The sequence below is a fragment of the Tamandua tetradactyla genome, chromosome 8, assembly GCF_023851605.1.
Source record: "Tamandua tetradactyla isolate mTamTet1 chromosome 8, mTamTet1.pri, whole genome shotgun sequence".
Taxonomy (NCBI): Eukaryota; Metazoa; Chordata; class Mammalia; order Pilosa; family Myrmecophagidae; genus Tamandua; species Tamandua tetradactyla.
Genome location: NC_135334.1, coordinates 125,096,313 through 125,115,030, shown reverse-complemented (window position 1 = coordinate 125,115,030; position 18,718 = coordinate 125,096,313). Strand labels below are relative to the sequence as shown.

Sequence of the window (18,718 nt, the reverse complement as noted above, 5' to 3'; positions counted from 1 at the left end):
GGCACACTTACCTAAAGCCCCACTCAGGGCCTGTGGATGTGGATATGAAGAGGTCAGTGCTTCCCTGAGGAAGCTCACTCTCCGGGAGACAGATTTACGCCTCCGACAGCTCAACGTGGGGCATGCGTGGTGAGGTGTGAGACTGGAGGAGTGGAGGGCAGTGTGAGGGAGGCTCTGTGGATCGGGAAGGAGTGGGGCTTGGAGATGCACGCGTCCTGAAGTTGGCTGCTCCTGGGGTGGGGACCCGAGGTGAGGCTGCTCCCGTTAGGGCGGGCCCACCTCACTCAGGGGTGAGTCCTTATAAGAGAACAAAAGGACCGACGCAGAGGAAACCACAGAGGCACAGCGGAAGCTGCACATCAGCGGGACCCAGAAGAGAAGGGAGAGGCCACCACGCCTCGCCCGTGATGAGCCAGGGACCAGGGCTGGCGGCCACACCAACACCAGTTTTGGGGAGAAGCATCGCCTTGAGGACATCTTGACTGAGACTTTCCCAGCCTCAAATTACGAGTGAATAAACCCCATTGTTTAATTTGACCCATCTCATGGTATTTGTTTTACGCAGCCTAGGAAATTTAAACAATGGGTCATGTAACGGTGCAGTCAAAAAACAACCACACATCTCAGTGGCTCTGACTTGGTTCTTGCCACCCTGCCAAAGAGGCCAGGAAGCGATTCTGGTCATCGTGGACGTGGCACCCAAGGCTGATTTCGCCCTGGCACAGATACAGGTGAGGGAGCGAGCGGGGCCAGTCCCGCGCTCTGTGCGCGATGGTGAACTGTCAGGAAGAAATTTAAGTAGCTTATCATCATTTGCCTGGACAGTAATTTAGGGAATGGATAGGTGAGAAACAAATTCAAACATTCGAATCAGTTTTATTTGAAAACTTTTGACGGTGTTACAGCTGCCATCCTGACAGCAGGCGTACCGAGAACGGCTCAATCACTTCTTCCCTGCGCGCCTCCCGTCCTCCATCATCACAGCTCTTCTTCCCCAGAGGTTCTTCATGGCATTTTTCACTTCTGCATTCCGCAGGGTGTAAATCAGAGGGTTGAACATGGGCGTCAGAATACAATAAAACACAGCCACTGTTTTGTCTATGGACAGAGTAGAGGACGGCCGCATGTAGATAAATATGCAGGGCAGAAAGAACAAGGCGACGACCGTGAAGTGGGCCCCGCAGGTGGACAGGGCTTTGCGTCTCCCCTCTGCGCTGTGGGACCTCAGGGCGCGCAGGATGGCGACGTAGGAGGCAGCCAGCACAAGGAAGCTCAGCAGGCAGATGGCACCACTGTTGGCCACCACCAGCAGGCCCGTGATGGCCGTGTCGCTGCAGGCGAGCTCCAGCAGAGGGTACAGGTCACAGACGAAGTGATTGATCACGCTGGGCCCACAGAAGGACAGCTGGAGAACCAGGAGGAGCTGGACCAAGGAATGCAGGGAGCCCCCCAGCCAAGCCACTCCCAACAGCAGGGCACAGAGGCGCCTGGTCATGATGGTCTTGTAGTGCAGGGGCCTGCAGATGGCCACGTAGCGGTCATAGGCCATCACTATGAGCAGGATGATCTCCGTGCCTCCCAATAAATGGGCAACAAAGAACTGAGCCAGGCAGCCTTCAAAGGATAAGGCTCTCCCCTCATGCAGGGAGTCAGCAATGAGTTTGGGGGTCATACATGAGGAGTAGCACGTGTCAATAAAGGACAAGCAGGCCAGGAAAAAGTACATGGGGGAGCCCAAGGTGGGACTGAAAATAATGATGTTCATGATAAGTAGATTTCCTCCAATGGACACCAGGTAGACTATCAAAAAGAGCACAAATAAAACTCTCTGGACCTTGGGGTTTTGGGAGAGTCCCAGCATGAAAAATGCTGTGATGTTTCGTGGACTATCCATCAACCCTCAGCTGCAGCAAGAACCTGGGTGAAAAGAGATTTACCTGGAGACACGAGAAAACTCTGTTACCATCTGAGAAGACTCATTTTTCTCTATTTCCTTCTAGTTCTTCGTCAACAAAGACATACTGTTTGGTCACTATAGTCATACCACAGGGTATTGCATTCTGATTTTTTTTACTTAATTATACTGTAAGCATTTCCCGTGTTGTTTGTAGGCTTTGCATAGTCATCCTTTTCTATGCTTCATGAACCACATACTAGTTATAATACCTTGATTTGATAATATAATATGAACTACTGGTAAACATTTCAGTTGTTTCAAAAATTTTTCCATCTAAAAAAAATTCTGTTTTTTCCTTGGAATACTTTTCTCTAAACCTAGACACTATAACACAGGTATGAATACCTTAATACTTATGGCCAAATTGCTTCTAAAATAGTAGTACTAAGTCCAGACAACATAGAGGCTAAGTGTGCATTTGAATGTAAAGAGGAAGAGAGAGACAGGCCTATAGAGAAGAGAAAGCCCAGTGCCAGAAGCTACAAAGAAATGGAAGGCCAGGTACACAGCAGGACCTGAAGATGTTAAGAACAAGGTACAAATGGCATCGACGTAAAGACATCCCTCACACTTCCACAATTGAACACACTGCTTCAGCGTGTGTTAAAAGAGCCCCATTCTCTGTAATGTGGCCAAATGGCGTGTGGCAATGTTGGTGAAATGGGTGAGGAATGAACTTCGTCTCAGGCAACACCGACATGCTGGATGGAGAGCTGGTCAGTTTTACTGCACCCTAACCTCGGACCAAGGCACATCTACATCAGACGGAGGCAGGCGGTCAGCCGTGCCGTCCACTCTTCCTGGGAACCTTCAGAAGCATCTGGACTTCTAGCCCCCTAAGATAATTAGCTCTCCAGGTTAAAGGGGAAACATCAAAAAGAAGATGGGGCACCAGGTGTGATGAGGGACTGAGGATGCCGGACGGCAGGCCCAAGTGGGGGCAGGAGGCCCAGACCCCCCTCCACTGCCACGGGCTGCCCAGGCTGGTGCATCAGGGAACCAGGAAGAGGGTCTGCCCTGGGGCCACGTGGGCTGAGGCAGCCAAAATGGAGCCTGTCCACAGGGCGGGCGAAGAGGTGAGAGTGGAGGCTGACTCACTTGGCATTCCTCCTTTATTTTACTAATTTGTAATTAACCCAAATCCTGAATCTCAAAGACCCACTAAGAATACAAATAACTTTCTGTATTTCCAATGAGTAAATTTTGAAAAAATAAAAAGGCACATGATAGGAATGGCTGGGGAATAGGGGTGGGGGTGGGAGGAGGGGAGAGGAGGAGGCGGGAAGGAACCTAGTGACTGGGCCCCCTCTCCCCGGGCCGCAGCTGCCAGGTCCCCGCGCCCTTAACCAGGGCGCTGAGACTCCCTGCCCTCGCTTCCTCCCCCTCCTCTCCCTCCTTCCCTCTCCCCTCTCCCCTCCCACCGTGCACGGCCAGACTGGGTAATGACCACCGACCACACCACGTGTGCGCCGGACCCCGCCGATCCTCGCGGTGGCTGCCACGCCGAGGGGACTCGCGGCCTCCCCGGGCGTTTACGTGAGAAGAGTCGCCCCAGCAGCGGGGTTCAGACCCGAGACTCCAGCAGATCCAGCGTGCACTGGAGAGCTGCCCCTCTGCAAGCTGGGAGGGCGCAGCTGTGCGCAGGAGAGCTACTCCTCTGCCAGCAGGACAGCACAGCTGTGCGCAGGGGAGCTGCCCTCTGCAAGCAGGGAGGGGGCAGCAGTGCGCTAAGAGCTGCTCCTCTGAAAGCAGGACAGCGCAGCGGTGCGCGGGGAGCTGCCCCTCTGCCAGCAGGACAGCGCGGCGGTGCGCAGGGGAGCTGCCCCTCTGCCAACAGGACAGCGCGGCGGTGCGCGGGGAGCTGCCCCTCTGCCAGCAGGACAGCGCGGCAAATGTCGTCAAGGCCCCCACCTGCGAACCTCGGAGCCAGGGAGAGGGGCGGGGGCTGGTGACTCTCACGAGAAAACCCACGCAGCCGCAGCTCTTCACGGTGGAGATTCACGCCTCCCAATCCCAGAAGGAATCCAAGCAAAACTGCAGCTGCGCTGGTCTCCGCCGATGATGGGAAAATGCTAGGATTGTCAAGCGGAAGTTCCACCACGGGAAAAACCAAAAGAATGGCTTGGAGGAGAACAGAGACAAAAGAAGCAAAAGAGCTGGCGGTAACAGCTCCCAAAAGATAGGGACTGCAGGAGAGGTGATGCAAGCACAGCCAGCAGCGCGTTTACGGTGGAAAACCCTCATCAGGAGGCAGGTCGTGTCTCTCCGCGCCCGGCTCCTTCCACCTCCGCCTCTGGACTGATTCGCACCCTCGCCTCCCACCTCTGCTCCTGCCATCCAGCTTTGCCTGCCGGACGTCACCACTGCCTCCCCAACTTCAGGACCTTCTTATGCAGTCGCTCCTTGCTTTGCAAGCCGGGCTGAAGCTTAATCATTGTGGATAAATCCAGAACGAATGAAGTTCTTACAGCCGCTGTGACACAAGCTTCTCTACAGTCTATAATTCCTAACTTTCTGACTGCTGGACCCTCTGCTTTTGGCATAAAAACTCTGATTCGGCAAGCTGCTCAGCTCTCCACACAGCCCAGCCACTCACCAGTCTGCAACAACTTAACATCCGATGGGTCGTCCCCAAGATCTTATGTGAATCCAACAGGGAACACTTCTCAGACGAACCCGCCCTCATCAGACCTTGGGTTAGTATTCCTACCGTTCCATCTCAGCAAAGGTCCCTGCTCCAGTAGGTAACCAAGGACCAGTTTCACCACTCAGCAGCCTGTAACAGCTGACTGGCAGCAAAATCATGGCTCAGTCCAGAGCACTCCACCACTGTCTGTGCCACGCTTCTAGTCACAGGGCATCTAGTGCAGCAGTCGTGCCCCAGGACACACCTGCATGTTCCTTAGCACCCATGTCAGCAGCACACTTCAGTGAAAATCTCTCAAAACCAGTTCATAATCTACAGATCATGCAGAGAAGCAGGCCTATGATTGTGGAAAGAAGCCCATGACATGGGAAGCATTTACATGTCGGAAATTTGTACTGAACTTAAGAAGTTAAAATCTTTAGTCCAGGTATGTGAAATTCAAGCAAGTTTGAGAGAACAAAGGACACTATTTTTGAGACAACAGATTAAGAAACTTGAAAAACTAAAAAAAAAATCAGAATTCTTTCTTGGTGTGAAGATGTGAATAATTGCACATGGTTTTAAGCACAGGAATTGTAACTCTACTGCCAATCTTAACATTTTTGAGTTGCATTTAAGTAGCTTTGGACTGCTAAGCTGGTCAAAGGAAATGACAAGGGGATGGGGTCTGTAGAGGTGAATTTAGGGGAAAGCTGCAAGGTTGTTGTGTGAAACCACGGAAAAGTAGATGCCTTGTAGACGTGCTCTTCATGCTGTAAGTATGTTTTGTAGAGTGAAGCTGTGTGTAGCAGAGCTTACACACTCAAAATCAGTCAAGGCTGACTTGACTAAATACCTAGGCTTTTACATGTAAGCGTGTCTACTAAATTAGCTTTTTAAAAAGTTGGGAGTTTAATTTATTCAGAAATCTTGAATTTTCAAAACTTCCGTGCAAGTGTGTCTGTTAGGGAAAATGTGTCAACCAAGTTACATAATAGACCATCCTCCCCAAACACTGCATCTCTTGCTTTGCAATAATACCAATAACAGTTATTTTTTTCAAATTGAAAATAACTTTGAGTTTTTTGTACTAAACATGATGCCTATGTATTTACTTAGTTAATAAAAATAACTGGTTATAGGAAAATAATTCCCCTCCATGTTTTCACAGTTGCTGTTTTGGAGTCACTTTCCACCCCCAAGCTGCCCTTCCCGGGGCACATGGGGGCGTCTCCCTGACCTGAGCTCGTCCTCACCCGCCTCGGTCTGCCCCTCCCTCCGCGTTTGCCCTCGGGGTTGGCTCCTCCCTGTGCCGCAGTCTCATCAGTTCCGACACTAGTGCCCGAGACTGTGGATTAGCATCATCTCCGCCGCCCCCGCCCGGGTCCTTTACTCACGCTGGAAACACCTCCCGCGGCCTAACCCTAGCCCTAACCAGCAAGGCTGCTCCGCGGGATCTCAGCGGGTCCCTCCCTGAGCGAGGCTCCCCCAGCACCGGCTCCCCCAGCCGCACTGCAGCCCAGTCATATTCGTGGAACTAAATCATTCAGTCTTGGTAACAGCCGGCTCAGAATCCTCCGGACTCTGCTGTTCCTGGTCAAGATAAAGTCTTAGCATTCCCCCCCGCGGCGCGTGCCCACGACCTGCTGGCCTGCCCCCTGTCCCTCCCTCCCCACCCGGACTCTGCCCTGGGCTTTAGCGGCCGGCTGGACACCCCGACTCAGCCCCACCGCCTCTGTGTGTGTCCCGTCCTGCGCCCCCTCCCCACATCTTCTCCCGGCCTGCTCCTGCAGGCCCCTCCACCTTCCCACCCTGGCCGGATGACACACGCCCTCCGTGGCCACAGACCCCCAGCTCTGCCACCACCGGAACACTTCGCACACACCTAAGCCATCCCTTCATGTTTTCTCTGCTAAAAAGCCATGAGGGGAAGTGATGGCTGTGATCATCTTGTCCGAATTCCTCGGGCTTTAAAATGCCCACACTGGCTGCAGCGTGGCCTGCCCCACGCCGCGGCAGCTGGGTGTGAGGGTCAGAGGCTGTCCAGCCTGCGTCCCTCCCTGCCCCACGCCGCCTCCTCCCACGACCCGGAAGGCGCAGCCCTTGGAGAGTTAAACACGAGCAGACGGGAAGGGACATTTGCGGGAAGGGACATTTGCGAGCTCTGGCTCCGGCCAATTGTGCATCTGCAGGTCCTCTAAGGAAGAGAGGAGACAGGAATTATAAAGATAACCCATGGTGATGAGAGAGCGTTTAGAGCGAGTTATTTAAAAGAGAAGGAAGGAAGGGAAAAAGTACTCTTAATTTTACCACCAAAAACAAACACTACTAGTGCATTCTATTACGTTCCTTTTTCTATATATAAATCTTTGTTCTCTTGTTATTTATATTTTTTAAATATTCCACATATTTAGTGTATTATGATAAGTAATATAATTTTAAACTTATCCCAATACTGTTATAGATTCTTTAAAATGATTATTTTCTTTCTGGATGTACAATTCTTTCTTCAATGCAATTTTATTGAGATATGTTATATGTCCACACCACATAACCATCCAGTTTGTGCCGTCAGTGGTTCGGTGTCATCATGTGGCTGTGCATTCATCACCACTGTGGATTTTTGAACATTTTCATTTTTAATGATGGAACACTGTCCTGTCAATGAATTGCATCCAACAACCACCCATTGTTTCTAAAATCCTCAAGAACCCCATCCTGCATCAGGTGTTTCCGGGTCCCTAGGGTAATTTCTCAGTTGTATGTAGGGCACAAGAGAATACAGATGTCTAAAATCTTTTGATGTCTGTTGAAAATTTACATTACTATAGCCAAAAGTAGTATGTTATTTCTTTCACTGTTTTTCTGTTTTGTTTCGTTCATGTTTTGTTGCACATTTCATCTCATTCTTGTTTTAATTTACCTTTGTTTGACCATTACTGATACTGAACAACTTCCTATGTCTATCTGACCCGTGCATTCTCTTTTGCACGTGCTAACATCTCTTCCCACTGTGTTAACAGGCGTTCCTTAGGGTGGACTGAGAGGTGACTCAGTGCCTGATGAGTGTTTCTCCATCTGGTCCCAGCCTGCTGGGAGTTCTCACCAGTGCAGCTTTCAGAACCAGCAGAGGGAATTTATGTCCATCTAATTGTTCTGTTTGAATGTATCAGATTAGGCACCGCAGTATTTCCTCATTACAGTGCATCTGAAAAGCAGGTTTTATCCCCACTTCTAGATGATAAAGTGAAGCATCTGTGGAGTCTGCTCTCACACCTGCTGTCCCGAGCTAGGAAGGTGGAGACCAGGCTCTGACCCTTACAAGGCCTGATGTGAAGGCGCCGACTCTCCCTGCACTGCTCTATTAGGCAAACTGCCCGAGAATTCCAGAACTCTCTGCCCGAGGCAGCAGATGGTGGAAAACCTCCCGAAACCTATGCACAGTGCAGGACTCAGGTCCGGGGCCAGCGAGAGCAGAGGGCATCGTGTTTCCCAGGTCAGCTGCAAGCGGGCCTTCTGGTCCAGCAGCCTGCAGGGAAGCCCGGGGGACCGCAGAGCCGCCTGTCACCGTGAGAGTGACACTCCCTCCAAGTCTTCTCCCTACTTCCGGCACACAGCCCCTCGCAGCCCCTTTGCAGCCCCTTCCTCCCTGCCCCTCACCCGGCCTCAGGCTACTGAGTCAGCCCAGCGGTGAAAGGGGCAGCCTGAAGGCCGCACGCAGACCAACGCCCCCCCTCAGTGTCCACCCCAGCCCCCAATGCCTGCACGTGTGTCAGCTTACACGGCAAAGGGGCATCCGGGCTGCAGAGGGAAGTAGGATGGCTGATCTCTGGCTCACGACAGGACCCTGCCCTGGAGGGCTCTGAGAAGTGGGGGCGGAAGCAGAGGGAAAGGGAGTGAAAGAGATGTGACTGTGGACGCGCAGCCAGAGGCGAACACGAGGGACGGGTGCAAGCAAGGGGCCGGGGAAGCGTCCAGAAGCTGGAAAGGCAAAGTGGGGGGCGATCAGCTCAAGTCTCCAGAAAGAAACACAGCCCTGCTGGCACCTTTATTTTAGCTATCGAGACGGATCTGAACCACAACTGTAGGAAATAAATCTGTGTGGTTTTAAGTAGTCATCCGTGCTGATGTGCTATGGCAGCAATAAAAAACCGAATACACTAGAAACTGAAGAACTGAACCCCCAGATGTGAAACCTCTGTGGTTAAGAGAAGAGTTGTTAATAAAGCAAGAAGGCATTTGGCGTCCCTGGAGCACCACCTGCTGACCTCTGGCCTCACCTTCAGCCTCTCCCAGCCTGCCCACCCCCAGCCCTCCTCCTCACCACAGCTCTCCAGGGCCTCTGACCCACAGAGTGACTGAGCGGGGTCCATGCATAGACTGTTTCCAGCCCCAACCACAATCCTGACAGCCATGAGACAAACAAAAAAAAAGAGTCAAAAGGACTTATTTTACAGGGCGCCATAGAATCTCAGAAGATGCATGAGGGAGTGACCAGGCATACCCAGGCACACCACAGGTAAGGGCAGCTGAAAATGGATTTTAAATTAGAAAGAAACTGGTTCATCTTAGGAAAAATCTTGATAAAGTTCTGCATTACATGCCTTCTTGTGAAATAAATAAAAGGGGCTGACGGAAGACAGGTGAAAAAAGTCTTACGAAAGCAACTCATCCCATTGCCAGTGGGGCCTCGGCTCTGGGCGGGCAGAGTCTCAGCTCCTCACCGGCAGCGCCAGCCCCTTTCTTCACAGGTGAGATAGGGTCGCCCTAGTGCTTAGGTGCCTAAAGAGGGGGTCGGCAAGGTTAGATAAAGAGATCCATGGACAGTGGACACTAAAAAGCTGGAGAAGAATGTGACTTGCGATTGCTGCTGTCAACATGTCTTTCTTAATTCAGCAAACGGAGAAATGGACGCAGGTTACTCTACTGTCTTTTTACATAGGAAACAATAGAATATTTGAACTCGAAAAAGTTTTCAAAAATGAAGGAAAACTTACCTGTGAGGCTTGAATAATGTACAATTTTATACTCTTCGTTGGAATTTTTTTCTAGGCAAAGCCTGGGGGATCGTACATTTTTGAAACATCACTTGGAAGTCTGAATTCTGCCGAGGCACAAGCGGCAACCCCCAAAACACCAAGCTCCCTGCCACCAGCCCGAGCCCGGCGGTCCAGAGCAGGGGACAGTGGGCAGGAGCAAGGGCTGCGCGTGTCCTGTCTGTCCTGGGCCTGCACCCTCGTGCCTTGACCAGGGCAGCTAAACGCAGGGCCCACCAGACCGGGAGCTGTCATCCCATTTTCCTTCTTGCCCTGAAGACTGGAGGAGACCGGGGGTGCTTCCACGGCATCTCAGGCTGGAGAATCTGCTTCTAGCAGGCGCTGGCCGCCTTGTCCCCACCCTCGCGTGAGCGCCCAGCCCCGGGAGACCCAGTCCCAGCGGCCTCCGCCTCTGCTGCAGGTGGCGCGAGGCCAGGCCAGTCTCCAGGGCAGACTCATCGCAGGCCTGGGTCTCCCAGCCCCCAGGGTCACAACAGGAATCTTAGGTGGCCGCAGGAAAGCCGTCCCCCTGACGTCTCTGCCCCTGGTCTTCCCCTTGGAGCAAACTGCTTAGCCTTCCACCTTCCAGCTTCATGTGTGACGTGGGACAGCGCCTGCCTCACAGGGCTGCTGTGAGGTCAAGGGGGATAATGCAGGCACGAGGCTTGCAACCACGCCTGATGCACAGGCGCTGCTGACATCGGCATCACTGTCCCTGACATGGGAACCCCGTCACCACGGCTCTGTGCCCCTTCCCTGCAGCAGGACAACCCGAGGCTGAATCCTCTGGCCTGGAGACAGAGTTAGCAAGAAACTCTGAAACTTAGTTTCCGCACCATGCCCCCAGGGCCCTCAGCCAGGCCTGTCGGGACCAGCTGCCACCGTTTCTCCAGGCTGCTCCCACCAGGTCCTCCCCTCCTGCCGGCCGGGCCCCCCAGGCAGAGCCCGAAGGACTCCCAGCCCCTGAGAGAGCAGAGCTCGATTCACCTGATGATACTTTATCTGATGACCACTCTCCCACCCACCAATACTTTACAGGCAGAGCTGCTTGGCTCTTCTTGGCCTCAACTTCTCTCCCCTAGGGTGACTCAGGGCTTTGCCTTCACAGGAATCAGAGTCATGAAAATGCCTGAAACTTAGAGCTCGCTCCAAAGCTCGGCCCAGGCAGCCGATGAGCTTCTCTGTTTCCTCTTGGGCGTTCAATCACCAAATAAGGGAACTGGGAAAATGAAACTCTAGGCGACCAATTCAGTTTTCTTGAAATTGTAGAATATAAAATCTGGTAGGAACACTTGAGAGTTTACGTAGATCAATCAGCTATTTTAAAGATAAGAACATCTCATGGAAGTCATTAAAAGGGCGGGGAAAAGGTTCACATTAAGAGCTAGGACCCAATTCAGTAAAACTACAGCCTAGCAGAGTCAGTCCCCGTCTCTGGGCTTTAGTTCCTTCTGTCCATCCTTCCACCCGAGAGGACCAGAGCACCTCAGAGCTGCACGCTGGGCTCGCTGGGCTTGGCGAATACAGAGTCGCAAATGAAAACCGCCTGGCCTGGCTCCCTCCCTCAGCACAGTCAGTCTACAAGATTTAATAATGCCTTGTGCAGAGGTAGTTCGGGGTCAGGAAGCTTTCTCAGCGCTTCCAACACCGTAACCCAACGAAAGCTGACAGCAGCGAGACATTCGCTATCTCTTACTTATGCGTTGGATTTTGCAAAGGATTTTCATCATTAGCACCTTTGTCCATCGTAACGTGGAGAAGGCACGGCAGTCGTGGTCCGTGCAGCACTGCCCCACTCACCACGCATCCAGCTCGGGAGTCTCCAGTGTGCCCAGCTCAGAAAGTCCCCAGGTGAAGCTGTGGTGTTCCTCCACCTCGTGCCCAGGAGCGCCGACAAGCTCCCCCCAGGCTCCAGTGGCTGAGGGCATTGCGGACAGGGACGGTTCCCACTGAGTCCGGCCCACAGCAGCAGCTGGCAGCCCCGCCCTGGTCCCGTGAGCTCCTCTGGGGAGTCCACTCGCAGCCCTTCCTAGGTGGCCACCACCACTCCACTCCTCGCTTCTTGGACAAATATGTTAGTAACCCCATCTACTGTCCCTGAGTAGTCGGGATGGGTTAGAAAGGCTGTGATGAAACAACACAGCCAAATCTCCATGGCTTCCTCCCTGGAAGAGCTGACCCCTCATGGGGACTAAGTCCAGTGCAGAAATGCCCAATCAGGCAGCTCTCCAGGCAGCTGTCCATCAGGAGGGGACGCCCAGGTACAGGCCATTCCATCTTATGATGACTTCACGCCCCACGGGCTCCAGGACCCTCTGCTGGTCACTGTCCCTGGCCAGACAATGACAAAGAGACACAAGGGTCACTGAGGACAGGTGTGGACCAGGCCTGAGCCAGGGTCCACCACTTCCACCCGTGTAGTACCCACCTGGATGAAAGGGGGCTGCAAGTGTCGTCAAGAGGAACTTATGAGGAAAAGACACAGTGATTTGCTGAACACATGGCAGTGCCTGACATGGGCTGGCCTCTCCCCTTCCCCTTTCCCTTAGAAGATTATGCAACTCAAAAGGCCTCTGACAGTTTTAATAGACGCTGATGACCTCATTCAAACCAGAGCCCAAATCACTACCATGCAAAAAGAAAGTTGAACTTCTGTTTGCTTCTCTATTCTATGCAACAAACATTTACCTGTCTCCGACTGGCAGCAGTCAAGAGTCCATGCTCTGGAATTAGAGCACGTGGGTCCAATCTGAGTTCATTTTCTGTGGTTCTTTGTTCTTGGGCCTGTTAGTTAACCTCTCTAACCTTTCTATTTAGCCTCAGTTTACTCACCTGCAAAATAATATATATAATATATTATATAATAATATAATATATTATATATGTATCAGTTGTTTTGATAATTAAAAGAAATAATGTAAAAAAATCTTAGTACACTAACTTACACATAGTAAATGCTAAATAAATATTAGCCATATGGACAAGACAAAGAGGGTCCCTGCCCTCAGGGAGCTTCAGATCTGTTGAAACAGAAAGACAAGAAAGCAAAGGAGCAAATAAATAAATAAATAATGGCACATTATAATTAACATAACATGACAGGATGATACAGGACAGGATTCAGATATCTGAATCTTGTCTGAACTTCTGACTCCACCTCTAATATTATTTCCTTTTAATGTTAATGTTTCACTCACTGTTTCTATTTGTGGAAATAGTAATTTAGTTAAAATCTGATTTTCTTTGAGTAATGATTTAATTGCCAAAAAAAAATGAGGTTGAAAGCCTTAATATACCTATAAATAGTAAAGAATTGAATCAGGAGTTTAAAATACTTATAGAAAAGAGTTTTTCCAGTCTAAGTGTAGTGACAGCTCATTGTTTCATATATATTTTATTTATTACTTGTGAGTTTACAAATATCCTCATACAAGGGTTGATTTGTACAAATTTTTCTGAAAGAAAATAATATTACCATTCAATCTCCATAAGGAATATTAGAAAATTAGAAAGGAGGGAACTCTCGTAACACCATAAAGTATATACCAGAAACCTACACAAACACCATTGTAAGCGAGTGTGGTGGCAGAAGCTGTATGAACCAAAAAACCATGTTCTGAAACCAAACCCATTCCTGCCGGGGTGAAGCACGGTGAGCAGGGCCTTTGGGCCCATATCCTGCAGTGACACAGGAGCCCAGGGTCACGTCCCAGCCCAGCGGTCACCGCCCATATCCTGCAGTGACACAGGAGCCCAGGGTCACGTCCCAGCCCCAAAGATCAGGTGTCCTGGAGAAACCATCGCCTTGGTAACGTCTTCATGTGGACATTTTCTGGCTTCAGAACTGTACGCAAATAAATTCCCATTGTTGAACCAAACCCATTTTGTGGGATTTGCTTCAGCAGCCTAGGAAACTAAAACAATGGGGAAAATTAGGCACATCCTCTTTAAAATCAGAAACAAGACAGGCATCTCATTATCACTTTTTACACAAAGCTAGAATTCTTACACGGAGCTATAAAAATTAAAAAACGAATATTTTAAAATACGGTATTCACAGATAAGTTATTTATGCTAGAAAACAGAGTTATTAGCAATAATACAAGTGTAATAATATGCCTGGCTATAGGCTTAATAAAAACATTGAATTCTATGTGCCAACATTTAGAAAATGGCATTTTTTGAAAGATGCTATGTATAATAGCAGCAACCAGAAGCATCCTAAGAGTCAATTTAATTAAAGGACCCGGACACAGAAATTTATCAGCTTTATTCAGAGCCATTAAAGAACAGAAGAGTAAGTGGGGGGCTTAGCAGTGAGCTCCCACCCCTGCCCGGTGCCCTTGGATCCCCTCTTGCATCTTTGCTTTCCCCTTGAACTTCACGTGCTCTCTCTTCCAGCAGCTGGCACCTGTCTGTATTGGACAGACTAAATGCCGGGGAATTTATACTCCCACTCCCGCCCAGAGAAGTCATGACTCAATCTAAAAGGCGTTGGGGGGAAGTCTCCGCTTCTTCCCCTCGCAGCCCCAGGTGAGCCCCCAAGTCCCTGCAAGAGCAGGCGGAGTCTACTGTCGAGAGCTGCAGCCGTCCCCGCTCGCGCCTCTCCTCTGTCCCCTGCACCCTCTCCCCTCCTGGTTTCTCCCAGGAATGTCTCTTTAATAAGTTCCTCGCACGGAAATCTGTGCCTCCAGATTTTCAGAGGACTTTACTACCCATTAAACGCCTGGCCAAGAAAGTTATTCTAAACTCACAAACATGATGATCAGTACCATAAAATGTAAGATTTTCCCAAATTGATTATTGATTCAATGCAATTCCAGATAAAATCAAATAGATTATTCAACAAGTTAATGTTTTTAGTTTACGTCTTTTGTTTCTTCTTTGTATTTTTAATACAATTTATTAAGCTATATTTACACACCATATAATCCATCAATGTATACAATTGGCAGCCCATCACATGTTGTGCATTCATCACCATAATCAACTTTAGAGCATTTTAATTACAACAGAACAGAAGTAAAAATTATAAGGAGAGCTCGAAACATACCATACTCCTTATCCCTCCCCTGCTATTTTTTAACAGCTTTATTCACACCATACAAACTGTCCTGAGTTACAATCACTGGCTCCTGGTAGAATCACAGAGTTATGCATTCACCACTGCAGTTAATATGAGACATTCTCACTTCTTCTGGAGAAAAAATCCAAGGCCTCTTATACTCCCTATTATTGACATTTAGGTTGGTTCAGTGCCTCTGTCACATAGAGCGCAAGAATATTACAACGTTACTGTTAACTACAGACATTACTTTACATTAATTGTATTTTTCCTGTCTACCCCCTGCTATTAACACCTTATAACAGTGACATATGCTTGTTCTAGGTCAGGTAATTCCTTTCTTACATTTACACAATTAACCATCATCATTGTCCACTCAGGTTTCACTAAGTTATTCCGTCCCTGGTTTCATCCTCTAGCTTTCCTTCTAGTGATAAACACACCACCAGCCCTCCTCTTTCCGCCATACTCACACTCAGCTTTAACCACACTTACAGTATTGTGCTATCCATTTCCAAACCTTCACAATCGACCTTATTGAGCAATTTTGTTCCTTACACGTTGATTGCCTAATCTCTGCCCTTCTTCTGTCTCCTGACCTGTGTTCTCTAATTTTACTCTGAGAATTTGTGCATTATAGTTAGCTTAGTACAGTCAGTTAGTGAGACAATACAGCATTTGTCCTTCTGTTTCTGTCTTATTTCACTCCACACAATGTCCTCAGAGTTCATCCACGTTGCTGCATGTGCCTCACAACTTTATCCTGTCTTACAGCTGCGTAGTGTCCCACTGTCTGTATATGCCACAGTTTCTTTATCCACTCATCAGTAGGTGGATGTTTCAGCTGTCTCTATCTTTTGGTAATCATGAATAAGGCCACTATAAACATTGATGTGCAAGCATCTGTTTCTGTCTCTGCCTCCAGTTCTCCCAAGTATTACCTAGGAATAGGATTGCTGGATCATGTGGCAGCTGTACACTTGGCTTCCTTAAGGAATTGCCAACCTTCCTTCCAGAGCAGCTGCACCATTCTAAATTCCCACCAACAGTGAGTAAATGTGACCATTTCTCCACATCCTCTCCAGTGCTTGTAGTTTTCTGGGGTTTTTTGGAAATGGTCATTCTAGGAGGTATGAGATGGTATCTCATTGTGGTTTTGATTTACATTTCCCTAATAGCAAGCTTAAGTTGAGAATTTTTCCATACTCTTTTAAGCCACTTGTATTTCCTCTTTGGAAAACTGTCTATGCTTGTCTTTTGCCCATTTTTAAACTGGGTCATTTGTATTTTTGTCATTGAATTGTAGGATCTCTTTATATTTTTTGGATATTAAGCCGTTACCAGATATCTGATTTCCAAATGTTGTCTCCCATTGTGTAAGCTGCCTACTACTTTCTTGACAAAGTCCTTTGATGCACAAAAGCCATGCAAATTTGAGAATCCATTTATTGATTTCTCCTTTCACTGCTTGCACTTTGGGTGTAAGGTCTAGGAAACCATCTCCTATCACAGGATCTTTAAGGTACTACTCTACCTTTTCTTCTAAGTGTTTTATTATCCTCACTCTAATGTTTAGTTCTTTGATCCATTTTGATTTAAGTTTTGCATAGGTGTGAGATAAGAGTTCTCTTTCATTTTTTGGTTGCGGATATCCAGTTCTCCCAGCACCATTTGTTGAAAAACCTGTTCTGTTACAGTTGAATGAACTTGGCGACCTTGTCAAAAATCAATTATCTGTAGATGAGAAGGCCTATTTCTGGCCTTTCAATTTGATTCCACTGGTTGGTATATCTATCTTTATGCCAGTACCATGCTGTTGTTTTTAAAACTTTAACAATTTATTCATCTTATTTTCCAGTAGAATATTCGCATAATGTTGGAAGAATGGAATAATAAAAATGTAGCTGACTACCTTTAATTAATTTCACATAAATATTTAAACTCTAAAAATCTCGATTTAGAGACTGAGTAGAAATGTGATTCTTCAAAGCAAGTTTTGCTTTACTGCTGTCCTTCACCCCGCCAACAGTATGTTGCCTTGTCCTGGGAAGCAGAACGCTTTGCTAAGTTGTTGCTTTGAAAGATCAGTGAGTCACTTATCGTTCAATCCAAGAAGAATGTCACTGAACTTTGCTGCACGAAGTTTCTTTACCTCTTCATTTACTTCAATCAGGTTTGTGTTTTTTTGTTCATAATAGCGTATAGCTTCTGCTGATCAGACATTTTTTTCCCCAATAATCCCTCATTGCTTTCACGGGGATTTCTTCATCTTCATCCACTCTGGTAAAGTCACTGTTGTTGTCACCCAGAATCGTCATTAAATCCGGACGAACAGATGTAAGTGATATACTGGGGTTTTCCTCATGTATATTGCACTTTTTTATGCTAAATCCATGTGGCTGAAGTAGATAAACTTAACCTGGGATTCTTTTTCAGAACCAGATATTTTTTGTTGCTGTTAAATTGCTCACAAATATCAAATGCTGCGAGTTCTGGGTAGAGGCCCAGCAATGCTGTCCAGCCTTCGGCAAAATCCCACAGAGGCTGCAGCGAGGCAGCGACCCTACAGCACACAGCTGCACTCGTGGCCAGAGGAGTTGATCGTTACAGAGAAAGGCAATGCATTTGACTATATCCGAGCTTTCGTCCACCCTATAATAAAGGACGCTCAAAGAAGTCATCTTGTCCAATGCGACGAAGCAGATTGATTCCATCAAAAATGTCGAGTGGGTCACATGACTGCAAATGCAGTGTTTGCAAATGCTGTTAGAAGAATTTCTCTAGTCTTTCTTTTAGGAGTTTCACACCTCCACCTTCCATGGCTTTCAGAAATGTACCATTAAAAAGCTTGTACATGCTTTAGCATTGTTGTGGTACTGACCTATAAACCTTGTCCAACAAGTCTTCCTGGCACTCAGCAATTGGCTTTCCATCTTTACTTTGCTTTTCTAGACAATCATGATCACCCAGAAATTTCCTTCTGTTCATTGAAAAACTGTCTATTCTTCTGTGAATGCAAAGATTTTGTAGGTTTTGATGGGCTAAATGGTCTCAAATTGCACAATAGCATCACAAAAACCAACATTTCTAATTTTTTCATTCTTCTTTACTTCATTTAGATGATAAAACAAAATTTTGTTTTCCTCCTCTCCTTTGTGCAGCCTGGAAGCACGGGTTGTAAATGAAGAAGCTCAGCAGGGCCAGTGGGATCTGCTTCTCTCGGGCCCCCCAGGCCCAGTTTCAGCCCACACCCAGGCCTGGCCCCACCTCGGGCACCATGCTGTGTGACCACCGTAGCTTTGCAATGTGCCTAACAACGACCAGGGACAGCATCTGCTTCACGGGTCTCTACTTCTCCAGCAGCGCCCAGCCCACCCCCACCGCTCACACAGGAGGAAGCCGCTGGGGGCGCCCAGCTGCCCAAGGTCAAGTGGAAATGGACTAGGGCCTTTGCCCCCAGACAGAGCATCGTGGGCCTCCCTGGGGGGTCAGAGTCACACTCAGTGCTCCTCTCTCAGGAGTGTCTGAGTAAGTGGGAGGCCGGAGACGGTAGGCCTGGGGGTGGGGCGGGAAAGAGCGTTGGTTTTGTAATCAGGTTTATTTTAATTCTCACTGTGGCGATAGCTGTGCTCTTGAGCTGGCCAATTAAGTCTCCAACTTTTTGAGCTTGCTTTTCCTTCTCTGTAAGGTGAGGATATTAACAGATATCTACAAGGTTTGTGTCTCTATGACCTGCGGGAGGAAAAGTGTTCCATAAGCCTGGGCAAAAGTCCCTGGAGAGACAGTCATTCCCTGACGCTGCCTCTGGACTCCAGTGCTTGCTGCTCTCCTAGTGCCCTGGCAACAATTCGGAAAGCCTGTCTCACCCTACCCCATGCCAGTCCGTGCCCCTTCACCCTCCTTCAGTTCCTTCAGCCTCCAGCACTGCCCTCCTGCGATAACCCGGGAGGACTCCTCAGCCTCCACCCTCCAGCAGACGCATTTTTGCATAATCTCCCCTTACTTGCTATCCGCCTTCCAGCATGTACAGCCTG

At 48.6% G+C, this 18,718-nt stretch overlaps 1 protein-coding gene and 1 pseudogene across 1 annotated transcript; both read right to left on the bottom strand.

Annotated features, from left to right (window-relative positions):
* Nucleotides 1-943: 943 nt before the first annotated feature.
* LOC143645295 (olfactory receptor 4C3D) lies at nt 944-1,894 on the bottom strand. Its single transcript, XM_077114798.1, has one exon. It carries the CDS (start codon nt 1,892-1,894, stop codon nt 944-946), a length of 951 nt encoding a protein of 316 aa, XP_076970913.1.
* Nucleotides 1,895-11,981: 10,087 nt separating this feature from the next.
* Nucleotides 11,982-17,912, bottom strand: LOC143645294 (vacuolar fusion protein CCZ1 homolog B pseudogene; annotated as a pseudogene).
* Nucleotides 17,913-18,718: the final 806 nt, after the last annotated feature.